The following is a 21,950-nucleotide window of genomic DNA, read 5'->3' as shown; positions in this document are numbered from 1 at the left end:
TAGAGGGGCGTGTCAGTGTATGACAGGAGGAACTGAGTGGAGGTTAGAGAATTAGATAACAATTACATTTAAATTGAGAGAAAATGGGCGGTAGATACTGTGACATAGAGAAAAGGACAACAGTCAGAGTGTTTTCAAATAGCCTTCATTCATATCATCATACTCACCTCAGGGTTAAATTGACCCACTAATTAGCCAAGGGCACCCCCTGCTGTTGACTTCCACAGGACATCCTACCATGCTACCATCCAGATACCACACGCGTGTTTGACACGGTTCCTCATTCCGTTCCATACGCTACAATGAGCCGGTCCTCCGATTTCTACCTCCACCAGCCTCCACTGGTCGCCACTGATTTCCCCAAGTTTGGGGAAGCTCTCCCCTCCAACAACAAAGATGACTCTGACCTCTAACCCCAGTTGCCCCAGAGGGTGAGGGGTCTGTGATGACGGCGGGACCCCAGCCATAATCTCCAGGCCGTGTTCACGATCACACACACAGTCACACACACACACACACACGCACACAGACACACACACAGACACACACACACGCACACACGCACACGCACACAGCATGACAAAAAGGCACAGGGGGTCCCTCAGATCTCCCCCACAGTATGTATGTGGACTGCAGGGGGTCTCTCTCCTGCAGGGGGTCTCTCTCCGTGTCAGTGTGAGGACAGGAGGACAGGGGGACAGGAGGACAGGGGGACATGGGGTCTCTCTACGTGTACGAGAGCAAATGTTGGCTAACAACTCTGCCAGCTGCTAAGACCGTCCTCCAGCAGTGAGCTGGAGTCAGACTGGGTTGTTTTGTTGTTGTTTTTCGTCTCCAAATATCCATGTGTGTTAACCCATAGTGTCTACATGTGTATTAACCCATAGTGTCTACATGCTCTCTGTCAGGTGCAATGGTTTTTATTAGCGCACGGGAGGAAGCAACACATCAAAACATGAACAACACATTCATCACCACGTGTATTTATGACAGAACAGAGCAGAAGAAACAACAACAATGGACACATTCAACTCTTACACTCAAAGGCACAAAAGGATGGAATGTAATACAGCTTTGTACGAAAAAAAGAGGAGATCACCATTCTCATACACACACAAAAAAATAAATAACAGAACACCAAGAAACTCCAGCCATCACCTGAACACGTCAGGTCACCAGGACAGGGAGTCAGATACTGTCCATAAAGGGCCGTGTGATCATGTGATCACTCACCTTCACGTTTCACACACCCTGCCTTTCCTATTCACAATTTCAAAAGAAAACATTCAGTATTGCATTAGCATAAGCAATCGTATCAACATGAAATCCCCTTTCCTCTCTATTCAGGTTGGTGGTGAGTTAATCCAAGACCTAATCCAACTATCTATCTCTGTATAATCTCTTAATCCAATTTAGTTGGAAAACAGATCTGATCCTGCTCGTTTGTCGTTGTTGTAAGGTGTGAGTCCTATACCACGGATTAACACTAGAACACCCATGTGAGTAAAGAAAAATGTTATATCTTTGCACTCGATCAAATTTCAGGACCCTCCTTTCATGACTTTTCCTAGATATGTGCGTTCTAACACCCAGTATCCTTACATTTCCAAAATCACATCAGGTTAAGCTAGCAGGAAGCTATTTTAAGCTAGTTTTTCGGTGTAGGAGGCAGGCTAATTTACAAGCGGCCAACTAGTGGTCGTTGTGTGTAAGTAGCAGCTTGAGCATTGTAAAGACTACGGTCATGTGACCCCCGAGGCGGCTCTTTTAGTAGGTAAAAAAGGCACAGCTGTTCTGGTGTTAAGGAGCTTCTACTGTAGGTGTCAGGGCTGGTTAGAACGCTATTAAACTGAGGAGAAGGGAAAGAAATGAGTCCCTCCTAGTACACACATATCAGATACTGATGGAGCCTGTGTGCCTGTGTCTGTTTCTGCTTCAACCAACTACTTCAGTCATTGTCATGCAAAGCCGCGACGGGTACTTGGTTAAGGCAGGAACAGACCGGCACCAGAGCAACTGGGTACAGTGTGGTCCTGTAGGCGCAATCTGCATCTGAGCCAGTAGAAAGAGCGTGGTGGTGATACGTGACAGCAGCTGGTGAAACCGGGAACAAGTCGGCAACCAATGAATTGTTCAGGCTTTTATTCAGAAAAAAATAAAAAAATAAATGTCAACTTTGTTGAAAATCAATGACACACTCGTTATTGTCAAGCCAAAATATTGCAATGCAATGGGTTCGGTGAGTAATCCCCACTACTACCTAGTTAACTACAACACTACTTTACATTGTTAGCAGGCTCACAAAACAACCTGTGTTCGTTGACTAGCGATGTGTGTCATTGATTTTCAACAACAACGTTGACATTTATGGAAATCTTTCAGACAAAAAGTCTGAACGGTCCGTCGGTTGGCGACTTGTTTCCCTGGTTTCACCAGCTGCTGTCACATATAGGAGGGCACCTCTGCCCACCATACCCTCCTCTAACCCGACTCAACCCCACCCCGCCCCCTGCAGCCGGCTAGTTGGTCTTGGCCATGCTCTTGGTCTTCAGCTCGGCCAGCTTGCTAGTGACAAAGTTCCACTTGAAGGCCGTGTCCTCAGCCCCGCCCCCCAGCGAGGCGTATTTGGAGAAGCTGTTGCTACTTCCCCCTCCTCCTTCGCTCTCCTCTCTCTCCACGTACTCCTCCTCCTCCTGCTTCTCCTCCCCCCCCCCCTCTCCCGCCACCGCCTCCTGACCCTCCTCCTCCGCGCCCGCTTCGGTCACCGCGGTCGCAGCCGCGGCCGCCTCCTGCTGCTTCATGGCGGCCGCCTGCTGCATCTTGGCGGCAAAGTTATCCCAGAAGGCCGAGCGCTTGGCGGGGCGTGGCTCCTCAGGTCTCACCGCCAGTGGGCTGGAGATACATGGTTGGGGAGGACTAATTAATGTGTTGCTCTCCATAGGACATGCTCAAAGGTGTGTGTTGAAAGGAAGTACTATGGAAAACCTCAGGAGGGAGGAGGAGGAGAAGGAGGAGGAGGAGGAGAGGAAGGAGGAGGAGAGGAAGGAGGAGGAGAAGGAGGAGGAGGAGGAGAAGGAGGAGGAGGAGGAGGAGGAGGAGGAGGAGAAGGAGGAGGAGGAGGAGGAGGAGGAGAAGGAGGAGGAGGAGAGGAGGAGGAGGAGGGGGAGGGGGAGGAGGAGGAGAAGGAGGAGGAGGAGGAGAGGAAGGAGGAGGAGAAGGAGGAGGAGGAGGAGAAGGAGGAGGAGGAGGAGGAGAAGGAGGAGGAGGAGGAGGAGAAGGAGGAGGAGGAGAGGAGGAGGAGGAGGGGGAGGGGGAGGAGGAGGAGAAGGAGGAGGAGAAGGAGGAGGAGGAGGAGAGGAAGGAGGAGGAGAGGAAGGAGGAGGAGAAGGAGGAGGAGGAGGAGGAGGAGGAGGAGAAGGAGGAGGAGGAGGAGGAGGAGAAGGAGGAGGAGGAGAAGGAGGAGGAGGAGGAGAGGAGGAGGAGGAGGAGGGGGAGGGGGAGGAGGAGGAGGAGGAGAAGGAGGAGGAGAAGGAGGAGGAGGAGGAGGAGGAGGAGGAGGAGGAGAAGGAGGAGGAGGAGGAGGTGTGATGACAGATACTGTTCTCCTACTCACTGGTCTGGTACTGGCGGACTCTCCGTCTCCTCCAGGAGTTGGTGTTCGTCATCCTTGTTGAACAGCGCTGACATCCTGTTCCAGCCTTTGGTCCCGGCGCCCTGAACCTGAACACACAGCCACACACAGGGTCAAAGTTCAAGTGGTTCATTAAGTATACATATCAAGCATTTAAATGGTGTGTGTGTGTGTGTGTGTGTGTGTGTGTGTGTGCGTGTGTGTGTGTGCGCGTGCATCTTCCAACAAAATCCTCCAACTCTATACCAAAATGTGTTTATGATTGCAGAGATGTTCAGTATATGATGATGATTCTAACAATGCTGAAGTCGATCCCCACGCAGGGTCAGGGGTCACTCACTCTTTTGGCCAGCTGGGACACGGCGCTGGGACCCTCGTCCTCCAGGACAGGACTCACATCATCCTCCACCTCGTTGACCTGGAAGTACGACAACAACACAATGTTCCCTCACGTCTGTATGGCTAGCTAAAGACTCAACATGGGTGTCTGAGTAACGGAGTAAACAATTAGCTCTGTTATGGTATAGTATGAATACTGAGTGAGGCACGCATTCCGAAATCTGTAGTCCCTGATGTAGAGCATGTAGAGTTCGCCCTCTTGTGGTTGTGCTAAACACTACAAAGCAAACCTGTTTCCTTTCCTCTACTAATTGAAAGGAAGTATAGGTCTAGAGTAGAGGGATAAGGAATGTAAACTACTCTTTTGAATACAAATAAATCAGCCTTTTGTCTCCCTTTGTGTTACTATGAAACATACACTGACAGTTTAGAAATGCTTACGGTGTCCTATATTAGACATTATACTAAGGATTCTTGTGATGGCTATCATGTCTGTCAAAATTATCAAATTAGCCATCGTCCTGGCATGATTGGGTGTTGGTTTCAACGCACCTGTTGTTTGTAGTTCCTCCGTTTGCAACAAAGACTCTGGACCTTTCCATGAATTGAAGTGGTCTTAAAATCCAAAGTCCAAATAAAAGTAACAAACGAAAGTAATATATGTTGGTGTGGTGTGGTATGTACGCGTGTCAATGTTTGTTTGTATGTGTGTCTCTTCTGTCCGGCCTATCTACTTGCTTTCCGAGACCGAACAACATCTCTGGTCCACATTCTAGACCAGGCCGAAATGTAGTAGCACAACAACCACATCAAAGTAGCATAGTGAAAGATTAAAAATCGTCACTTCTTGCAAAAGGGATTCAGCAGACTGAAATGTGACTACTCAAGTAATGACTGAGTGATTCAGTCGCCCTCGTCCTCCTGTGCCTTTCCAAGTAACAGATCATGTCAGAGATAACGAGCTAAAGCAGATTACCAACCCTGCTTAACCAGGATCCAACACTACAACAAACACACATAAACGACATCTCATTCACAACCACAAGTATGGCCAACTTATAACTTATAACTAGTTTCACAGACCCAGCAGTGATGCCAGCTACTCTACACCCACAACTACATGGAAACAATGTCTACAGACATATCTACAGACATATCTACAGACATATCTACAGACATATCTACAGACATCTCCCTCTACGGCTCCGTCACCAAGACAAGGACACACAGACGGTTTATAGCTGAGCTGAGAGGCTGACGGGCGGACGGACGGACGGACGGGCGGTTTGGTCTGAACACACCAGAGGCCTATCAGAGGCTATCTGTCTCATCTCGTGTCACTCACAGGAACGCCATCTGATCTGCGTGTCCAGCTCCAGTTCTGGATCAGATTCCCCAACGCTGTGGAGAACTGGGTCAGCCCGCCGCTGTTCACTATCCCTGTCCACTCTTCAGTAGTAGAGGACTGGCTCGTCAAAAGTCACTTTTTAAACCAATATCACATGACCGTCATACCACAAGATGCTGTTTGAGGGTGGTGTCAGGTGATGTGTAAATACCACTAGTCACTGAAGGCAGGCACGAGCAATGTATTGGGTTTGAAAATGTTTCCATAACGTTGGCCTTACATTGAGCTAATTGCCCTAAGGGGATACATTTTATTATATTGTATCGTATCTTAGCGTATCATGGATAGCGTCGCATCACATCATATTGTAGCGTAATAACAATAAAAGACAGTGTTAAAGTGGTATGCCATTACTGGCTGCCGTGGTCAATGACATCACAAAGCACTAAGAGCAACTGCTCTATAGTGTCCTCAGAGTTTTATCAGGAAATGGTAAATGGACTTATATAGCACCTTATTCCAAAGCGCTTTACAATGGCCTCTCATTCACCTATTCACACAAGCTACCATGCAAGGTGCCAGCCCGCTCATTGGGAGCAATTTGGGGTTCAGTGTTGTCCAAGGACACCTCGACATGTGGCCAGCCGGGGTTCGAACTGCTGATCTGCATTAGATGTCGGCTCTACCTCCTGCGCCACAGCCACATCAGACAGTGATGAGCCTTTCAGGCAAGGTAGTGAGAGAGTTCATTGGTACAGCTCATAATGAATAAGAGATGACAAGCAAACAAGCAACTTATAACTAACTACTGTATGCTAACTAACAACTTATAACTAACTACTGTATGCTAACTAACAACTTATAACTAACTACTGTATGCTAACTAACAACTTATAACTAACTACTGTATGCTAACTAACAACTTATAACTAACTACAGTATGCTTACTGTTGCAGTTCCTACCCACACTCTCTAACCCATACTGTCAGTCATAGAGCTGGTACTGTATATGCCGCACATCAGAAAGACCAGTTGCTTAACCGTTATCTAACGTCAGTGTCCACCAACACATACATTTTATTCATCGAATAGTGCTGAGCAGAGCAACAAGTCAGACTACTCTACAGCGTGATATTTACTGGAGCTTGATTTTAACAATGGTTTTAGAGAAAACTGTAATCATTCAATCAGAGTTTTTGTAAACAGTCTGAGAATACATGAGATACTGAGATACACATCATGGAAACGCTAGACGCAGTATTCAACACTCCCATCAGGATTAGGAGTGGGGCCCGTAGTGTAAAACCTCAGAGCAGGGAAAGGATGGAGGAGGAGGAAGCTTCCGGGCCCAGTTGTTCAAAACGTTTAATCTGGATCAGAATGATTCTTTTTTTTGCTATCCAGGATCAGATCTTATCTGGCTGATTTTGAGTCTTATAGGGGAAATCAGCCAGATAAGATCTGATCCTGGATAGCAACAAAAGAATCCGGATCATTCTGATCCAGATGAAACGTTTTGAACGACTGGGCCCAGGAGATGAAGTGTCCTGGTGTTCTCTACCTCTTCTGCAGCGTCCTCCTCCTGGTCCGGGTTCAGGGTCTTCAGAACCTTGCTCTTGTATACCTTCCACAGTGGATTCATGCTTAACCACTTCAGAGAACTTCTAACAGGAACAACAACAAGACCTCACAGCTCAACCCTCCCTCTCCTCCAAGTCCCCTGCTTCCCGCTCTGGGTCTTCTCAGTTGGGACAACGTCCTCTTCCCATGTGTCGGCTTTCAGCCCTCAGACAGCAAATCAACCACCAGGAAGGTACTTCTGGATCCAGAAGTTTAGAGGGGTTCAGGCCTGCGCTCTTTCATGATGTTTCCCTGGTCAGTGGCTCGATTGGTCAAGAGCACAGGTTTCTGGTAGCGACTGTATGGAGTGTCTGAATAGGTAGAGAGAGGAGGCTGCTGTGAGCAAACACACACACACACACACACACACACACACACACACACACACACACTGCTTCATGGTTCAGGATCCTTGCATCGGTTACCTGGAAACAGGTGTGGGTTTCCTCATGAATATTTAAGCAGGGCTTTTTTCCAGAGGCAGAGGTCCATTGTTGGCCCACGGTGAGGTAGACCGACTCCAGTTACCCAACGGGCGGCTCCACCCAGATGCCATTTGAAGATGCACTTTAGAGGAAGAGGCAGGCCCAAAGTAACACGCTCATGTTCAGGATGCATGGCTTAATGTTTCTGCTAATTGGCCGTAGCTCAACAATTCTGTCACAAGTGTGATTGGTGTTAACCAATGTCAGATCTCAGTGGGCTACATACACACTGACCTAATTGTGACAAATAATTGGGCACACTACTGATATTCAATTAGCAGCTAATTGATGAAATATATTTTCCATCGTTCAAGGGTTAGGGTTAGTGAATCTTGAGACATGCGATGCTGCATTACCTTTTTAACTTCAATATGAGCAACAACTCTGGCTAATGTCATTGTTTCTTTTACTTATGCAGTTGCGCATTTGTACACGAACCCGTCCCCTCCCCACTCTTCACCTGATCACTTCATTAAAGTGCTTTCATTGGTTCTTGGCATGCTGTCAGTCAAAAGAGCCACCAATCAGACTCCCCCATGCTGCACCTTGGTTTCCGGTCTCTTGGCAACCTGAGTTGACCTGCCAGTTCCATGTAGATGGAGACAGGTGTCATGAAGCTTTAATGAACTATAGGGTTTCATTTAGCACTGGAGACAATACAGTTGACAAGTATGTGAGAAAAAGAAAAAAAATCTGGTTTGTGTTGGCTGGTTGTTGGCGTTGGAATGTTAACAGGTTATCAGGTTTGTCAAGTTCAAGACGATAGTCTGAGAGTCAGAGCTATCAGCTTTCTTCATATTTATTTCTGGTTATAGTGTCTAATATATCATATGAAACATAAACATAATTGAAGTGGAAAGTGGCAAATGAATACCATAAATTAATATTAACAGCCTTGATGATAATCTTGATTATACAACCCAGTAATGTGATCTAGATCTCATGTTCCTGGTTTTGATTACGAGTTCACCTTGACATGTAGACTGAAGACCTATAAAATAAACATGAATGATTAATAGGTGTGCGTGGGAGTGGTACAATGTGTACACGTTGTACCCTGTTGTACCCTGGTCCCAATGGATGTTCCCTATTTGACGGCCCCTCCAGGTTGGAGATGATGTTTAAATCTTATTTAGGCCTTCCTGTTTCACCTGTTTCACCTGTTTCACCTGTTCCACATTCAGGTGGATGCTCATGGTGGGCTGTAAGGGCCCAGTTATTTTTGGGGTTTGTTTGGATAATCTTGATCTGGATATGGATAGTAGCCCTTGTAGATATTTAGAAGTCATTTTCTTCCAGTCAATAGGTATCTACAGTATATCATGAATCCAAATGACAGGTGACAATCATTCATTGCAGAGATAAAGTGCAATATGAAGAGATACAATTGAAGTGAAAACTGTCATGTTTGGCTGATTGTGAGAGTGCTGTGGCCTGAACATACTGTATTAGAAAGGTATACTTGATTGTACAGTGTGTGTGTGTGTATGTGTGTGTGTGTGTGTGTGTGTGTGTGTGTGTGTGTGTGTGTGTGGCTACATATGTCAACTTTTAGTTTTTATATTTGGCAGCCTGGGCCATGTTCATAAGTCTGTTGTTAGAGGCCTTCATATGGCTGGTCTTCCTAAGAGAAGGGCCAAACAGTTTTGCTCAATATCCGCTGTTATTGGTAGCCGCTCAATATGGAGAAGGCGGTGCTTCCTGTACCCATGAGCGGGATACTGTCTGTCTAGTATTGATACTGTATCTGTCAACCCACTGGTATCATCTGGTGTGAATAACATCCTGTGTGTAGCATAACTGGTTGAATAACATCCTGTGTGTGGCAGAACTGGTTGAATAACATCCTGTGTGTGGCAGAACTGGTTGTTGGCTCAGCATTACTGTAACAGATTGTTTCCATGATATCAAAATGCACTGTTAGTATTTATGTCCTTTAGAATTGTACATGTATGTGGACATAAATAAAGCATTTAAAATGTGTGTGTGTGTGTGTGTGTGTGTGTGTGTGTGTGTGTGTGGACATGTAATAGGACCCAACCTCACTAGAGGTCACAGTTTCCCTCCTGCACAACACATTGTTTTATTAGCTATGATATACTAGCTATTTATATTAGACATAAGCTATATTATGTTAGCTTTGCCTATGGTGGCCTGAACAATAGTGTGTTATGTGTTCTTTTTACATCTTCATATTCATATTTACTCAGAATTCATTCATTTTAGAAACAGAATCTTCACTATCTCAATAGGAATATGAGTGGGACTGCCCCCAATCAGAATAAAATAAAATAAAACATAATAATAATAATGACCTTTAAAAAAAATGGTCCAGCCTCCGATGTTCCTGCCTCAGCCTCATCGAGGGGTTGAGTTTCTGTCTGTGTTAAAGACCTTTCTGCATTATTCACTAGGGACTGGCACTGCTAATCAACCTCTGGAGTTACATTATACTATACACTGCCTACAGATCTACTGTCAACACTGCTAACCCTAATGCTACTTAACGCTGTACTAGCAAGGACAACACACGATAACAAGCTCAGTGCTAGTTGACTCGTCAATCTACAGTACAGTACACGCTCCATAGACAATGGCAACAGCCAATCACAATGGTTGTCTCCAGGAACACTAGCAGACAATACAATGTAAATTGATTGAAAATGGGAGGGCAACACCTGACCTATCTCAATTAACCCAAAGGAACGGACAGAAGATTGTACGAACATTTCAAACGGAATGGTACACAAAAAAAGGACTGTCTGTGTGGATGTAGCCAGGCTAACAAGCTGTTCTGCTTCCCTTGCCTACTGTTCTGGTCTGGCGACAGCGTGTGGGTGAAAGGGGGCTACTGTGACCTGAACAATTTTCCAAGAGCTTTAGAGAAGCATGAAAAACCCACAGCCCACATCCACTCTCAGATGGCCTTGGAAACCTTTGGCAAAAGTCGCATAGACATGGCCCTGGATGAGCAGCACCGGCTGCATGTTACTGCACACAACGCAAAGGGAAAGGCGAACAGGGACATGTTGAAAAGCCTAATTGATGCAACATGCTACCTTGCTAAACAACAATGAGCATTTCTGGGGGAACGACGAGAGCAGCAGCTCCATCAATCGTGGGAATTATGTCGAACTTTTACATTTGATGGCAGAAAAGGATGAGAAATTAGCCGCACATTTGCCTACGCATGTTACGCTTAAGATAATGTAGGCTATTGCGTGCCGGATTACAATACATTTGCATCAGGCCACACAACCGTTCATGTGACTGAATATAAAATTAAATATACTGTACATGTAAATAGAAATGAAATGAAAATGTATTTATTTAGTTATTCTCAAAGAAATGTATTTGTGTGGTTTGCATTGTTTACTGTGTGTGTGTGTGTGTGTGTGTGTGTGTGTGTGTGTGTGTGTGTGTGTGTGTGTGTGTGTGTGCGTGCGTGCGTGTTTACTGTATTTGCAGATTTTGCATTAAACAATCTCACTTCAATCACTCAGTGGTGTGTTACTTCAGTAACACACCACTGTTCTCAGTCTGCTCCTGCATTCACACAGAGACACGTCCTGCACCACCCAGTGGGCAGCTGTAAATAGTTCATAATACATTTCATGATTTTTTTTAAATGTGTATTTTTGTTTTGCATTTTAACTTTTAAGAGAAAGACTAAACAACACAATGGTAAATGAGATAAAGCATAATTATACTGTTTTTTAAAGAGGGGTGAATGACGCGTGAGTAAAACTTTAGAGCATACAGTTTTATTGCATTCAAAGCACATATAAGGATTGTTATAAGCATGTTATGATGTCATATCTTCTTATACTGATCCTGGTTTATGGTGTTGTCATTATTGCACATTAGTGTGTGTGTGTGTGTGTGTGTGTGTGTGTGTGTGTGTGTGTGTGTGTGTGTGTGTGTGTGTGGACGTGTGCGGACGTAGCTCCTCTGCCGGAGCGCACCATTCTAAACATCTAAGCGCACACCCGTCGTAACTGCCGCCGTAAATGCAGTAATGTGCAGAATGATATTGTGGCGATTAGTTTGGACAATGTGTCTGGTTTCAGCAATCAAAGTTGCCTTCAAACAAGCACTCCAAAGTGGAAGAGTCTATCGCCAGCAATGGCGTCCCTCCGACCCAACCCCAGAACACCTGTTGGGCAGCAGGGAGACTCGAGAGGACTTCTCTGACTGGGTGCAGCCCCTGAACGAGCAACAGAGGTCGGACTTCCAAGTCCAGGAGAGAGCTTACCGGAGCAGTTTGGCAGACCGGAGCCGCCATGCTGACACCTACGTTTCATCTGGAGATCCGAGAAGCTGGCTCCATCTCATTTCCCTCTTGAATGGAATATTCTTCTTCTTCTTCTTTTTATTTGATTGGCGGTTGGCAACCAGCTTAAGGTGCATTACCGCCACCTACTGGACTGTGTGGCGCATTACCACCCCCTACCGGACTGTGTGGAACGTTAGCTTGACAGGTGGAAAATTGTAAATGAAATAAATAAACAAAATGGTGGGGAGGGGTAGGGGGAAAAATGTAAATGAAAGAAATAAACAAAATGGTGGGGAGGGGTAGGGTTAAATCCTACCTATCAATCCTGTTTCTTTCAGATATTTAATTACCTGGTTATTTACTGTATCTGTGTTTCCAAGTAAGTTCCCTACAGTAAACCTTAACTTAGCTTTCTGAATTGCTGCTTTCAGGAGCTTTCTCTGTTCTTCATATTTTCCACATTCCAGCAGCACATGCTGAACAGATTCCGGGTTATTGCAGTGTGCACAAATGCCGTTTGGGTGTTTTCCTATTCTGTAAAGTGTGTCATTCAACCCAGTATGACCTATCCTGAGCCGGGATATCACTGTCTCTTCTTTCCGGTTCCTGCCCATCCTACTTCCTATTCCGACTTTCTTTTGAATGTTAAACAAATGCCTTCCTGTTTCATTTCTGTTCCAGTTTTCTTGCCATAGTTCCTGCATGTGTTTGTTAATGATTGATTTTACCTCAGCTTTACTAAGTGGAATATCCATTTCTATTGATTCTGATTTAAGTGACTGCTTAGCTAATATATCCGCATCTTCATTTCCTTCTACCCCTACATGAGCAGGAACCCAAACAAAGCAAACAGTGATATCCATACTATATATTACATAAATTAAATGATGGATCTTGAAAACAATATCCTGTCTGCATGATTTCAACGATCTGATACTTGACAGTGCTGCCCAACTGTCAGAGGCAATGAGTGCATTACTAACCCTATTCTCTACCAACCATTCTAATGCTGTCAATATTGCTAGGAGCCCCACTGTGTACACTGATAAATGATCAGTAGTTCTTTTTTTAATTCCTGTTTTATACTGTGGGAAGAATACTGCAGCTCCTGTACGTCCTGTCTCTGGGTCTTTTGAGCCATCTGTAAAAATTAAGAACTTGCCTGTATAGTGCTGACCAATATAGTTTTGTACCACATTCCCAGGATGTGCATGTTTGGACTTCTTTCGTAGTTCTTGCTGTATATCTAAATCTACTAATGGATTCACATATAACCAGGGTGGAATAATTGAGTGCGGGATTACTGGACTATACAGTAATTTATCTAAATCGTACCTTTTTGCTATTGTATTCCCTATCCATCCAAAACTCATATAATGTGTCTTATTATGCTCCCAACAATCTTGTACAATAGACCTAGTTGGATGTGAACTATTCTGACCTTGGAGATTAACCCAGTAAGCTAACAATAGTTTAATTCTGCGTATCCACAGTGGCTGTTCCCCAACTTCAACTTGTATTGCTGCTACTGGGGATGTTTTAAAAGCTCCACTACATATTCTAAGTCCTTGTGATTGTTGCACATCCAACTTTTTAAGATGGCTTACTGCTGCTGACATGTATCCTAAACATCCATAATCTAGAGAAGCCCTCATCAAAGCCTGATACACATTAAACAATGCTGCTCTGCTTGCTCCCCAATCTCTCCCTGACAGGCATCTTAACAGGTTATTGACCTTTTTACATTTATCTTTTACTTTATCCGTGTGCTGTTTCCAGGTCAACTTTTCATCAAATAAAACACCAAGGAATCTAATTACATGAACCTGTTCTAAAGTATGCCCATATAATTTCAATGACACTTCTCTCGATCGTTTAGAAAAAACTATTACCTGTGTTTTAGGTATAGATAATTTGAACCCCCACTCATTTGCCCATTGTTCCACCTTCTCAATTGCAATCTGCATTTTCTTCTCTATGTATCTCAGATTCCGCCCCCTTATCCACAAGGTCCCGTCATCTGCATACAAAGACTTCCCTATTCCTTTTTCTATTTGTTCAAAGATGTCATTAATCATGACATTGAATAATACTGGACTACAAACACTCCCCTGTGGAGTCCCATTCTCAACCCTGTATTCCTTTGAATGTTCTGTCCCTACCCTTATCTGTATTGTCCTGCCAAAAAGAAAATCTAACACCCAGTTATATAACCTACCATCTACCCCCAGTTTACTTAATTTGATTAGCAATCCTTCCTTCCACAACATATCATAAGCTTTCTCAACATCGAAAAAGACAGCTAACACCATTTCTTTGTTAGTTTGAGCTTTCCTAATTTCTGACTCAAGACGTAAAATGGAATCCATAGTATTTCTTCCTCTACGGAACCCACTTTGAAAAGGAAAGAACAACTCTTTACTTTCTAAATAGTATGTTAGCCTTTCTGTGATCATTCGCTCCATAGTTTTCCCTAACTGTGATGTAAGTGCTATTGGTCTGTAGCTTGATGGATCTGATGGGTCTTTACCTGGTTTTAAAATAGGTACAATGATTGAGTGTTTCCATTTGTTTGGAATTTTACCTGATTCCCACACTTTATTAAACAACTTTAATACTACATATAATGCATGATCCTTCATATGAGCTAACATACTATAGCAAATACCATCCTTCCCTGGTGATGATTGCCTCCTCACATTTACAGCCCTTTTTAATTCAAGCAATGTAAAAGGTAAATCTAAACTATCCCTTGTTGCACTCTTCTTTACATTAACATCTACATTCTGAGCAAGAATTGTATCCCTACGGTGTCTAGCATTTACTGTTAAATTACCTGAACTGTGAACTTTCACGAGTGTTTCTGCCAGAAGTTCTGCCTTATCTTTATTACTGACTGCTGATTTATTGCTACCTGTCAACACTGGTATTACATAATTCCTTTTAATTCCACTCATTCTTCGGATCATTCCCCATATATCAGACAGCTTAGTCTCCCTTCCTATCGTATTACAATATTTCCTCCAGTATGTCCGTTTAGCTGTTTTTATAGTTTTCCTAACTACTGCTTGTGCCCTTTTATATTGAATTAATGATTCCAGAGAATGATGTTTTTTCAACTGTCTAAATGAACTATTCCTATGCTTAACTGCTTGCCAACACTCTTTATCCCACCAAGGTACATTCTTCCTATCTTTACACCCTTTACTCATCGGTATTGTTTCCTGTACTGACTCTATAATGGCTGACACCAACTTCTCATTAAACTCATCCACATCTAATATTTCCTCTCTAAGTAACGGTTCAACCTTGACCCAACTAATTTGCTGAAAGTTCTCCCAGTCAGCTTTATCCAACTTCCATCTCGGTATCTTAATGTCCTCTTCTTGATTTACTTCTACTCCAAGCATAATACTTATAGGGTAATGATCACTCCCTACTGTAGACTCCCTTAACACTTCCCAATTTGTGATACCTGCAATTCCCATTGAAGCCAGTGTTAAATCTATTGCACTCTCCTTATTTTGAGCACTATTATATCTAGTACCTCTCCCATCATTCATACACACCAATCCCTTATCCTCTATAAATTCCTCTATAATTAAACCATTTGCATCTGTTCTTTCACCCCCCCACAATGCACTGTGTGCATTAAAGTCCCCACACCATATCACTTTACCCTGTGCTTGTGCACCCACCATATCTAATGTGTCATGACATAATCTTTTACATGGATTATAATAGTTCACTATTACAAACTCATCTTTCCCTGTCCAAATTTTCACCACTATTGACTCATGTTCTTTCCCCAAGTTAATTACTTTGAATATTGTCCCATTTTTAACAAATGTAGCCACACCACCACCATTCCCATTCTTCCTATCATTCCGAATACCTACATAACCCTGTATTACAAAATCCCATTGCGGTCTCAACCATGTTTCCTGTATACATATTACATTAGGTTTCTTTTGTAAGTCTACAACAAATTTTTTAAATTCCTGCCCATTAGAAATCAAACTCCTTGCATTCCATTGGAGGATAGTTAATACCATTATTATATGTCTGAACATGTCTTTGATTGAGATGATTCCTCGACACTACTAGTACCTGGTTCATTAAGCGCATCTACTACATCTCCCCACTCCATCCCTTGCGCATTTAAGTACTTTCTGGCAGACTTAACTATAATCTTAATTCTATCTGTTCTACTATGTATTTGGGCAGCTCCATTGATAACATCAGCAATAAAAAGCACAAAATCAATTTTCTTTACAATCAATGTGTCATCCTGACTTTTTCCACACGGCGCTGTAGGCCTACTTTCTCCTCCCTTCATGTTATTCCCTTCCTTTGCCACAATAACTGGTTTGGGGATTTGCTTAACTGCTTCTGCATAAGACAGCCCTTGCTCAGCTTTAACCTTTTGAACTTCTCTCATGCGTTTGAATACCTCACACCCCCCATATGCTGCACTGTGAGTGCCACCACAATTACAACATTTTTGATTTGCCCCCTCCCTGCATTCCTCATATTTGTGTTCTCCTCCACATTTACTGCATCTTATCTTCCCTTTGCACACTGCCGCTATATGCCCGAATCTTTGACACTTGTAGCACCGTAACGGGGGAGGTATGTACACCTTCACTTCGTAGCTCATATAGCCAATGAACACTCTCTCTGGGAGGCGTTCTTCCTCAAAAGTAAGCAAAATTGATAGACTATCGCAAAGAATCCCATCTCTTTTAGTCTTCAATCTCCTCGCTTCGCTCACCTTTACATTTTTTATGTTAGCTTTCACCTCTTCTACTGAAACTTTAACAGGGATACCGGTTATAACTCCTCTGCTTCCTTTTCGAACTTTTACACTTCTTACTTTCTGACCGTTCAATACAGTTACCTTGACTGCTTTCTTTAGCTGTTCCTCATCCTTGCACTCCACCAACAATGAACCATTTCTTAACTTCCTAACACTCCTCACCTCCCCAATTTCCTTATACACAGTTTTAGTTATTTGCATAGGACTCCACCCATCAAATGTTGCTCCCTCTTTCTCCAGAGAAACAAACACCTTAAACTCTTCATCTTTTCTCATAGCCTTTGATCCAACCTGATCCTCTCTTTCCTGTTTTTTCCGCTTGTTGCGACCCATGTGCTCACCCCCCTCCTCCTCCGACTCCATCATACCCTTCCTACACCGTCACTTCCCTCTAGCAACTCCTGTCCAGTCACAGTCCAGCCGCAGAAACGTGTCAAACAATCCGACTCGTCACCTCCTGCTCGCGAACTGCCGTCAGCTTCACCGCTGACTCTCTCCAGCTACCGACCTGGAACTGATCTCTAGTTCCGTTTACAGAGTGAACCGGTCCTAATGTAATAATAGTGCAAGAAAGAAAGTGAATGGTTTAATACTGTGATGGAATATCTGGGCAAATAAACACGTTATAGGCTAAAATTAAGCTGTCATATGATAGTATAACTACATTGGCTTTTTAGTCTAGCAGTAGAATGAGTACATTTGTGACGGGATGGTGAAAGCATGACAAAAACTAAATATTTAAATGTGTTTTCCGTTTGTTTTTTTAATATTACGAACGTTGTAAGTGTTGAAGATTTCACTCAATATAACAAACAACAGTTTTAGTAAACAACACATGTAGTCATCATCATCAGTCTGACAACGAGATTAATTGCAGGCAAACCAGACGAACACTGCTGATTCCCTCCACACTGACTGTACATATGGGTTAGGGTTTGTTCTGTTTGAGGTAAGAAGCACCACAACACACTGGATCATAGCACACACACACACACACACACACACACACACACACACACACACACACACACACACGCTCGAGCGCGTGCACACACACACACACACACACACACACACACACACACACACAACACACTGTATCATAGCGTCACTGTGTTCTTTACTGAAGTATCAACAATAGACAAGAGCAACACATCACATGTAAGTAAGTAAGTAAGTAAGTAAAGCTTTATTTATATAGCACCTTTCATACAAGAAATGCAGCTCAACGTGCTTTACAACAGGAATAAGAACATCAAGTGAATATAAAAACATATATATAAACATATACAAGCACAATGAATATAAAAGCACAGGAAAACACAAAAAAGAGAGACTGTGATTGTTTCCCATCTTCACACCAACTTAAATCCCTACTTAAATGCACGCCGACGACACCATTCTTTACACGTCTGGCCCCTCTCTGAACACTGCCCTGACCGACCCCCAACAGAGCTTTAACAGCATCCAATATGCCTTCTCCAACCTCCATCTTCTCCTAAACACCAATACAACTAAATGCATGATCTTCAATCGGACCCTACCCCCAAGCCTCCTGTCCCCAAAAAAATCACCTCACTGGATGGGTCAGTACTAGAATGTGTCAATACATACAAATACCTAGGTATCTGGCTTGATAGTTCACTCTCCTTCCAAACCCACATCAATAACCTTCTCACCAAACTGTCAGAACAAGAATTGGTTTCCTGTACCGCAACAAAGCCTCCTTCACCCACTCTGCAAAAACACACTTTGGTGAAAAATGACCATCCTGCCAATTCTGGACTATGGAGATATCATTGACAGGATTGCCCCCAAAAACCTTCTCAATAAACTGGACGTCATCCACCATCACACTGTCATCCGCTTTGTCACCGGTGCCCCTTTCAACACACATCACTGCGACCTGACCTGTCCAAGTCAACTGGCCATCACTCCACACCAGGCGACTGACCCACTGGTTCAGTTCATCTATAAATATGTAATAATATGTTACACCTATGGATTTATTCAGTAAGACCATATGTTTTCCATGAACTATTGTCATCTTGTCCACTGTACTTAAAAAGGAAATAAGTTGCAATTCTAACGTATTTACAATGACGACACATGGAAGATAAAGATCGAGCATGTTTGATTGTTGGGCAATTTGTTTGCAGTAGAATATCTGATCAAATATTGTCCTCAGACTAAAAGGGTCAAAGTAAGAAGTTCATACTGCTCATATGGTTTTAGTACCACTAGAGGGCGCACAACAACAAGAGATTGTGTTTGAGACAAGTCAATCATGAGAGAAAAAACGGCCAACCTATAATCCACCCCACTTACTGTAAGTACCTTGTAAAAACGCTATGATCCTCAGACATAGATTTTTCATACATGCTGGGATCAATATCTCACTAATGGACTAATAGACTACAACTGAACAATGCTGAAGATACTGGGCCTCATTGTAATTCATGGAATATAATTCACCTGCATGGTGTTCTTTTCCATTTCCATTTCCATTTTTTGCATTTATCAGTAAATAACTTACAACAAATGCATTTGTCTAACTAAGTGAATAATCTATCCATCAGTCATAGAAAGAAAAAGTCATCTATGCTCCGGACAGGGGACATTGGCAGTCATAATGCTACAAGAAGGATTCTTATTTTTTTCCATGTGTATTCACATGTTTGCTATGGCCATTCACATGTTTGATAATCCATCATCGGCAGATCCCCCCCCTACCTCTGCTTACTACTGAACTTCTCATCCAGCACAGCAATCTCCGCTCCAACAAATATACTATCACTCTGCCCCCCCCCCAAAGTCCGCACCTCCTTTGTTTAGTTTAGTTTGTTTATTTAGCACACAAGAAAAATTGTGCAAGGAGGGAACGACGCCCAGAAGGCTTGTACAGAGTTCCACTCCACGTCAATATCAATGTTTCAAATAAAAATCTAGGGACATTTACTGCATGTCAATAGGAGAAAAGAAACCACAAACAAAATCATATCCAGCAGAAAGGTAGGATAGCACATACAAACACACAAGACAAAACAAAAACAAAAACTGAAAATAGATACAAGGATAGTAAGATTAGTACAAAAATAAACATAGATTTCCATCTTGCCCACCTTTCAACGGGAAAAGCACTACAATATAAAATAAACATAGATTTCCATCTTGCTCACCTTTCAACGGGAAAAGCACTACAATATAAAATAAACAGCTCATAACGAGATTAGATATGTTTCCTTTGGCCTGAGTCATTCTGTTCAGTTCGCTGCCCCCTGTAGGTAGCTGTAGGTACCTACACCCCCACTGACTGGAACGTGTTGCAGTGACACGAAAACTCACCACTTTTAAACACTCACTTTTACACGTTGTCTCGGATCACTGCACCTGCTTTTAAGTTAACTTCCCCCTGGTCCCTGCTGTCTTTTACATATTGTATTGTAATGTATAGATGTTTTTGATACATGTGTATCATGGCATTCATGTTTTATATTGGGTTGTGTTTTATATTGTATATATTGTGTTGTGTTTTGTGTACAGACTTGCCTCTGTTCTGCCAATTGGCCAGATCGTCTTTGTAAATGAGAATAGGTTCTCAATTGACTTATCTGGTTAAATAAAGGTTAAATAAAAAATAAAATATAAATACAAATAAATCACAGATCAATTAGGCTACACATCACAATCACAGTAATCGATCATACATTAATCACCGTATCAACCCTGCAGAGTATCCCCAAGTACCGGTAACCCTATGTGTGGACACAACAGGGTTAGCCCAGTCTTTTAAACATATATATTATTATTATGTATTAATAATACCGTATTACATCCGTAATACATCATAGGCAGAGTAGGTGCAAGGAAAGTAGGTGCAATTTCAACACCATAATCAACATCGATATTGCGCAGTTGACGTTTATGAGTTGTTGATACAGTACTAAGCATATGTCGTATATTTCTGTAGTATGTATGATCTATGTATGAATATGTAGTATATTTTAAACACACACACATACCAGGGCATGCAAGGACATGATGCCCTCTAACAATGAGGGTTCTATGGCAACCAGATGACCAACAGGAACCTCTGGGGGTTGGGCAAAGACACACATACACGCTGGCCCCTCCCCTCTGGAACGAAACGGGGAGAGAGGGAGAGAGCGTTCTCTTTCCAGCCGTGGTTCCCGAGAACGCTCTCTCCCTCTCTCCCCGTTTCGTTCCAGAGGGGAGGGGCCAGCGTGTATGTGTGTCTTTGCCCAACCCCCAGAGGTTCCTGTTGGTCATCTGGTTGCCATAGAACCCTCATTGTTAGAGGGCATCATGTCCTTGCATGCCCTGGTATGTGTGTGTGTTTAAAATATACGACACATACTACAATAATACTATTACTATAATATCATATAGTATAGACGAGGAAGAGGCGAGTGAATTGTCAGGAAAACAGTCCCTGTATGACATTGATTGGTGGGAGCCGGGGCGAGTTGTACGTTATACAATATATAAATCATATCATGTCAACCAAAGGCTAACTAACTCAGACCAAAACAAAATATAGGCTTATAGCAGCATAACTTGTTGATAAGTTGACAAATCAGCACACATACATATAGAATGAATTTGAGGCTGACCAACGTCTGATCACCATATTGCAACATTTGAACGTTTGAAAGTCTAACCGTAGGTTTAACAGGGACATAATAGCCTATGCACAGAACATATACTATCATAATCAGGACAGGAAAGAAAACATAGGCAATATGTATTTATGAGGAAGACAGGCGTATACAGATATGTGTGCTTGGCTTGCAGAGAGGGGGTTGAATTGCATCATTTGTATTTATATGTTAAAGCACTTTGAGCTGCAACGTTTGCAGGAAAAGTGCTATACAAAAAGGGTTATGATTATGATTATGATTATAATAATGATAATAATAATAATCATCATCAGTATTATTATTATTATCATGCAAACATATCTGTTTGAGCGCGCCCTCCGAAGTTTGACCGCAGACGTAAAAAATACACCATGACGTCATAAAAACCCAATAGAATGGGTTGGTGTGACAACGGCACTATGGCGTCATGATAAACCTATAATAGAATGGTTTGGTCAAACTTTTGTGTGACAACGGTACATACAGACTTGTATAACGGTACATGCTAGAGAGATTGTCCGCTGAGAATATATATATATATATATATATTATATACCATTTCTGCTACAGTCTGCTACTTTCATAAGGATGAGTAGAAAAAGGAGGAATTCTTCGTTTCCACGAAGCCCCCTTTCGGTATGTTAGTTTTGTCTTCTCTTTCCATTTAATAATAATAATAATATCTTATATCTAATAATGTTATTCATGTTAATATTATTAATATCTAATGTATCTTTTAATGTTAGTTGATGAATCTATATATTTGTATAT

General features: G+C 42.7%; 2 protein-coding genes across 2 annotated transcripts in view; one reads left to right on the top strand and one right to left on the bottom strand.

Moving 5' to 3' along the window:
• The window catches only part of LOC308166216 (death-associated protein kinase 2-like), a gene marked incomplete at its 3' end in the record, with an annotated part of 351,334 nt that overhangs the window by 312,515 nt on the left and 16,869 nt on the right, over positions 1 to 21,950 (top strand). The window lies entirely within an intron of this gene.
• On the bottom strand, positions 2,520 to 6,960 carry LOC308166380 (uncharacterized protein C1orf232; the record flags this gene model as incomplete). Its single annotated transcript, XM_080540663.1, has 4 exons — positions 2,520 to 2,892; positions 3,614 to 3,720; positions 3,972 to 4,049; positions 6,880 to 6,960. The coding sequence occupies 4 exons, from the start codon at positions 6,958 to 6,960 to the stop codon at positions 2,520 to 2,522; spliced, it is 639 nt and encodes a 212-aa protein (XP_080396789.1).

Source organism: Nansenia antarctica (assembly GCF_963989245.1).
Source record: "Nansenia antarctica genome assembly, chromosome: 10".
NCBI classification, from domain to species: Eukaryota; Metazoa; Chordata; class Actinopteri; order Argentiniformes; family Microstomatidae; genus Nansenia; species Nansenia antarctica.
The sequence above is the reverse complement of the archived record's forward strand: the minus strand, read 5'-3'. Positions and strand labels throughout refer to the sequence as shown.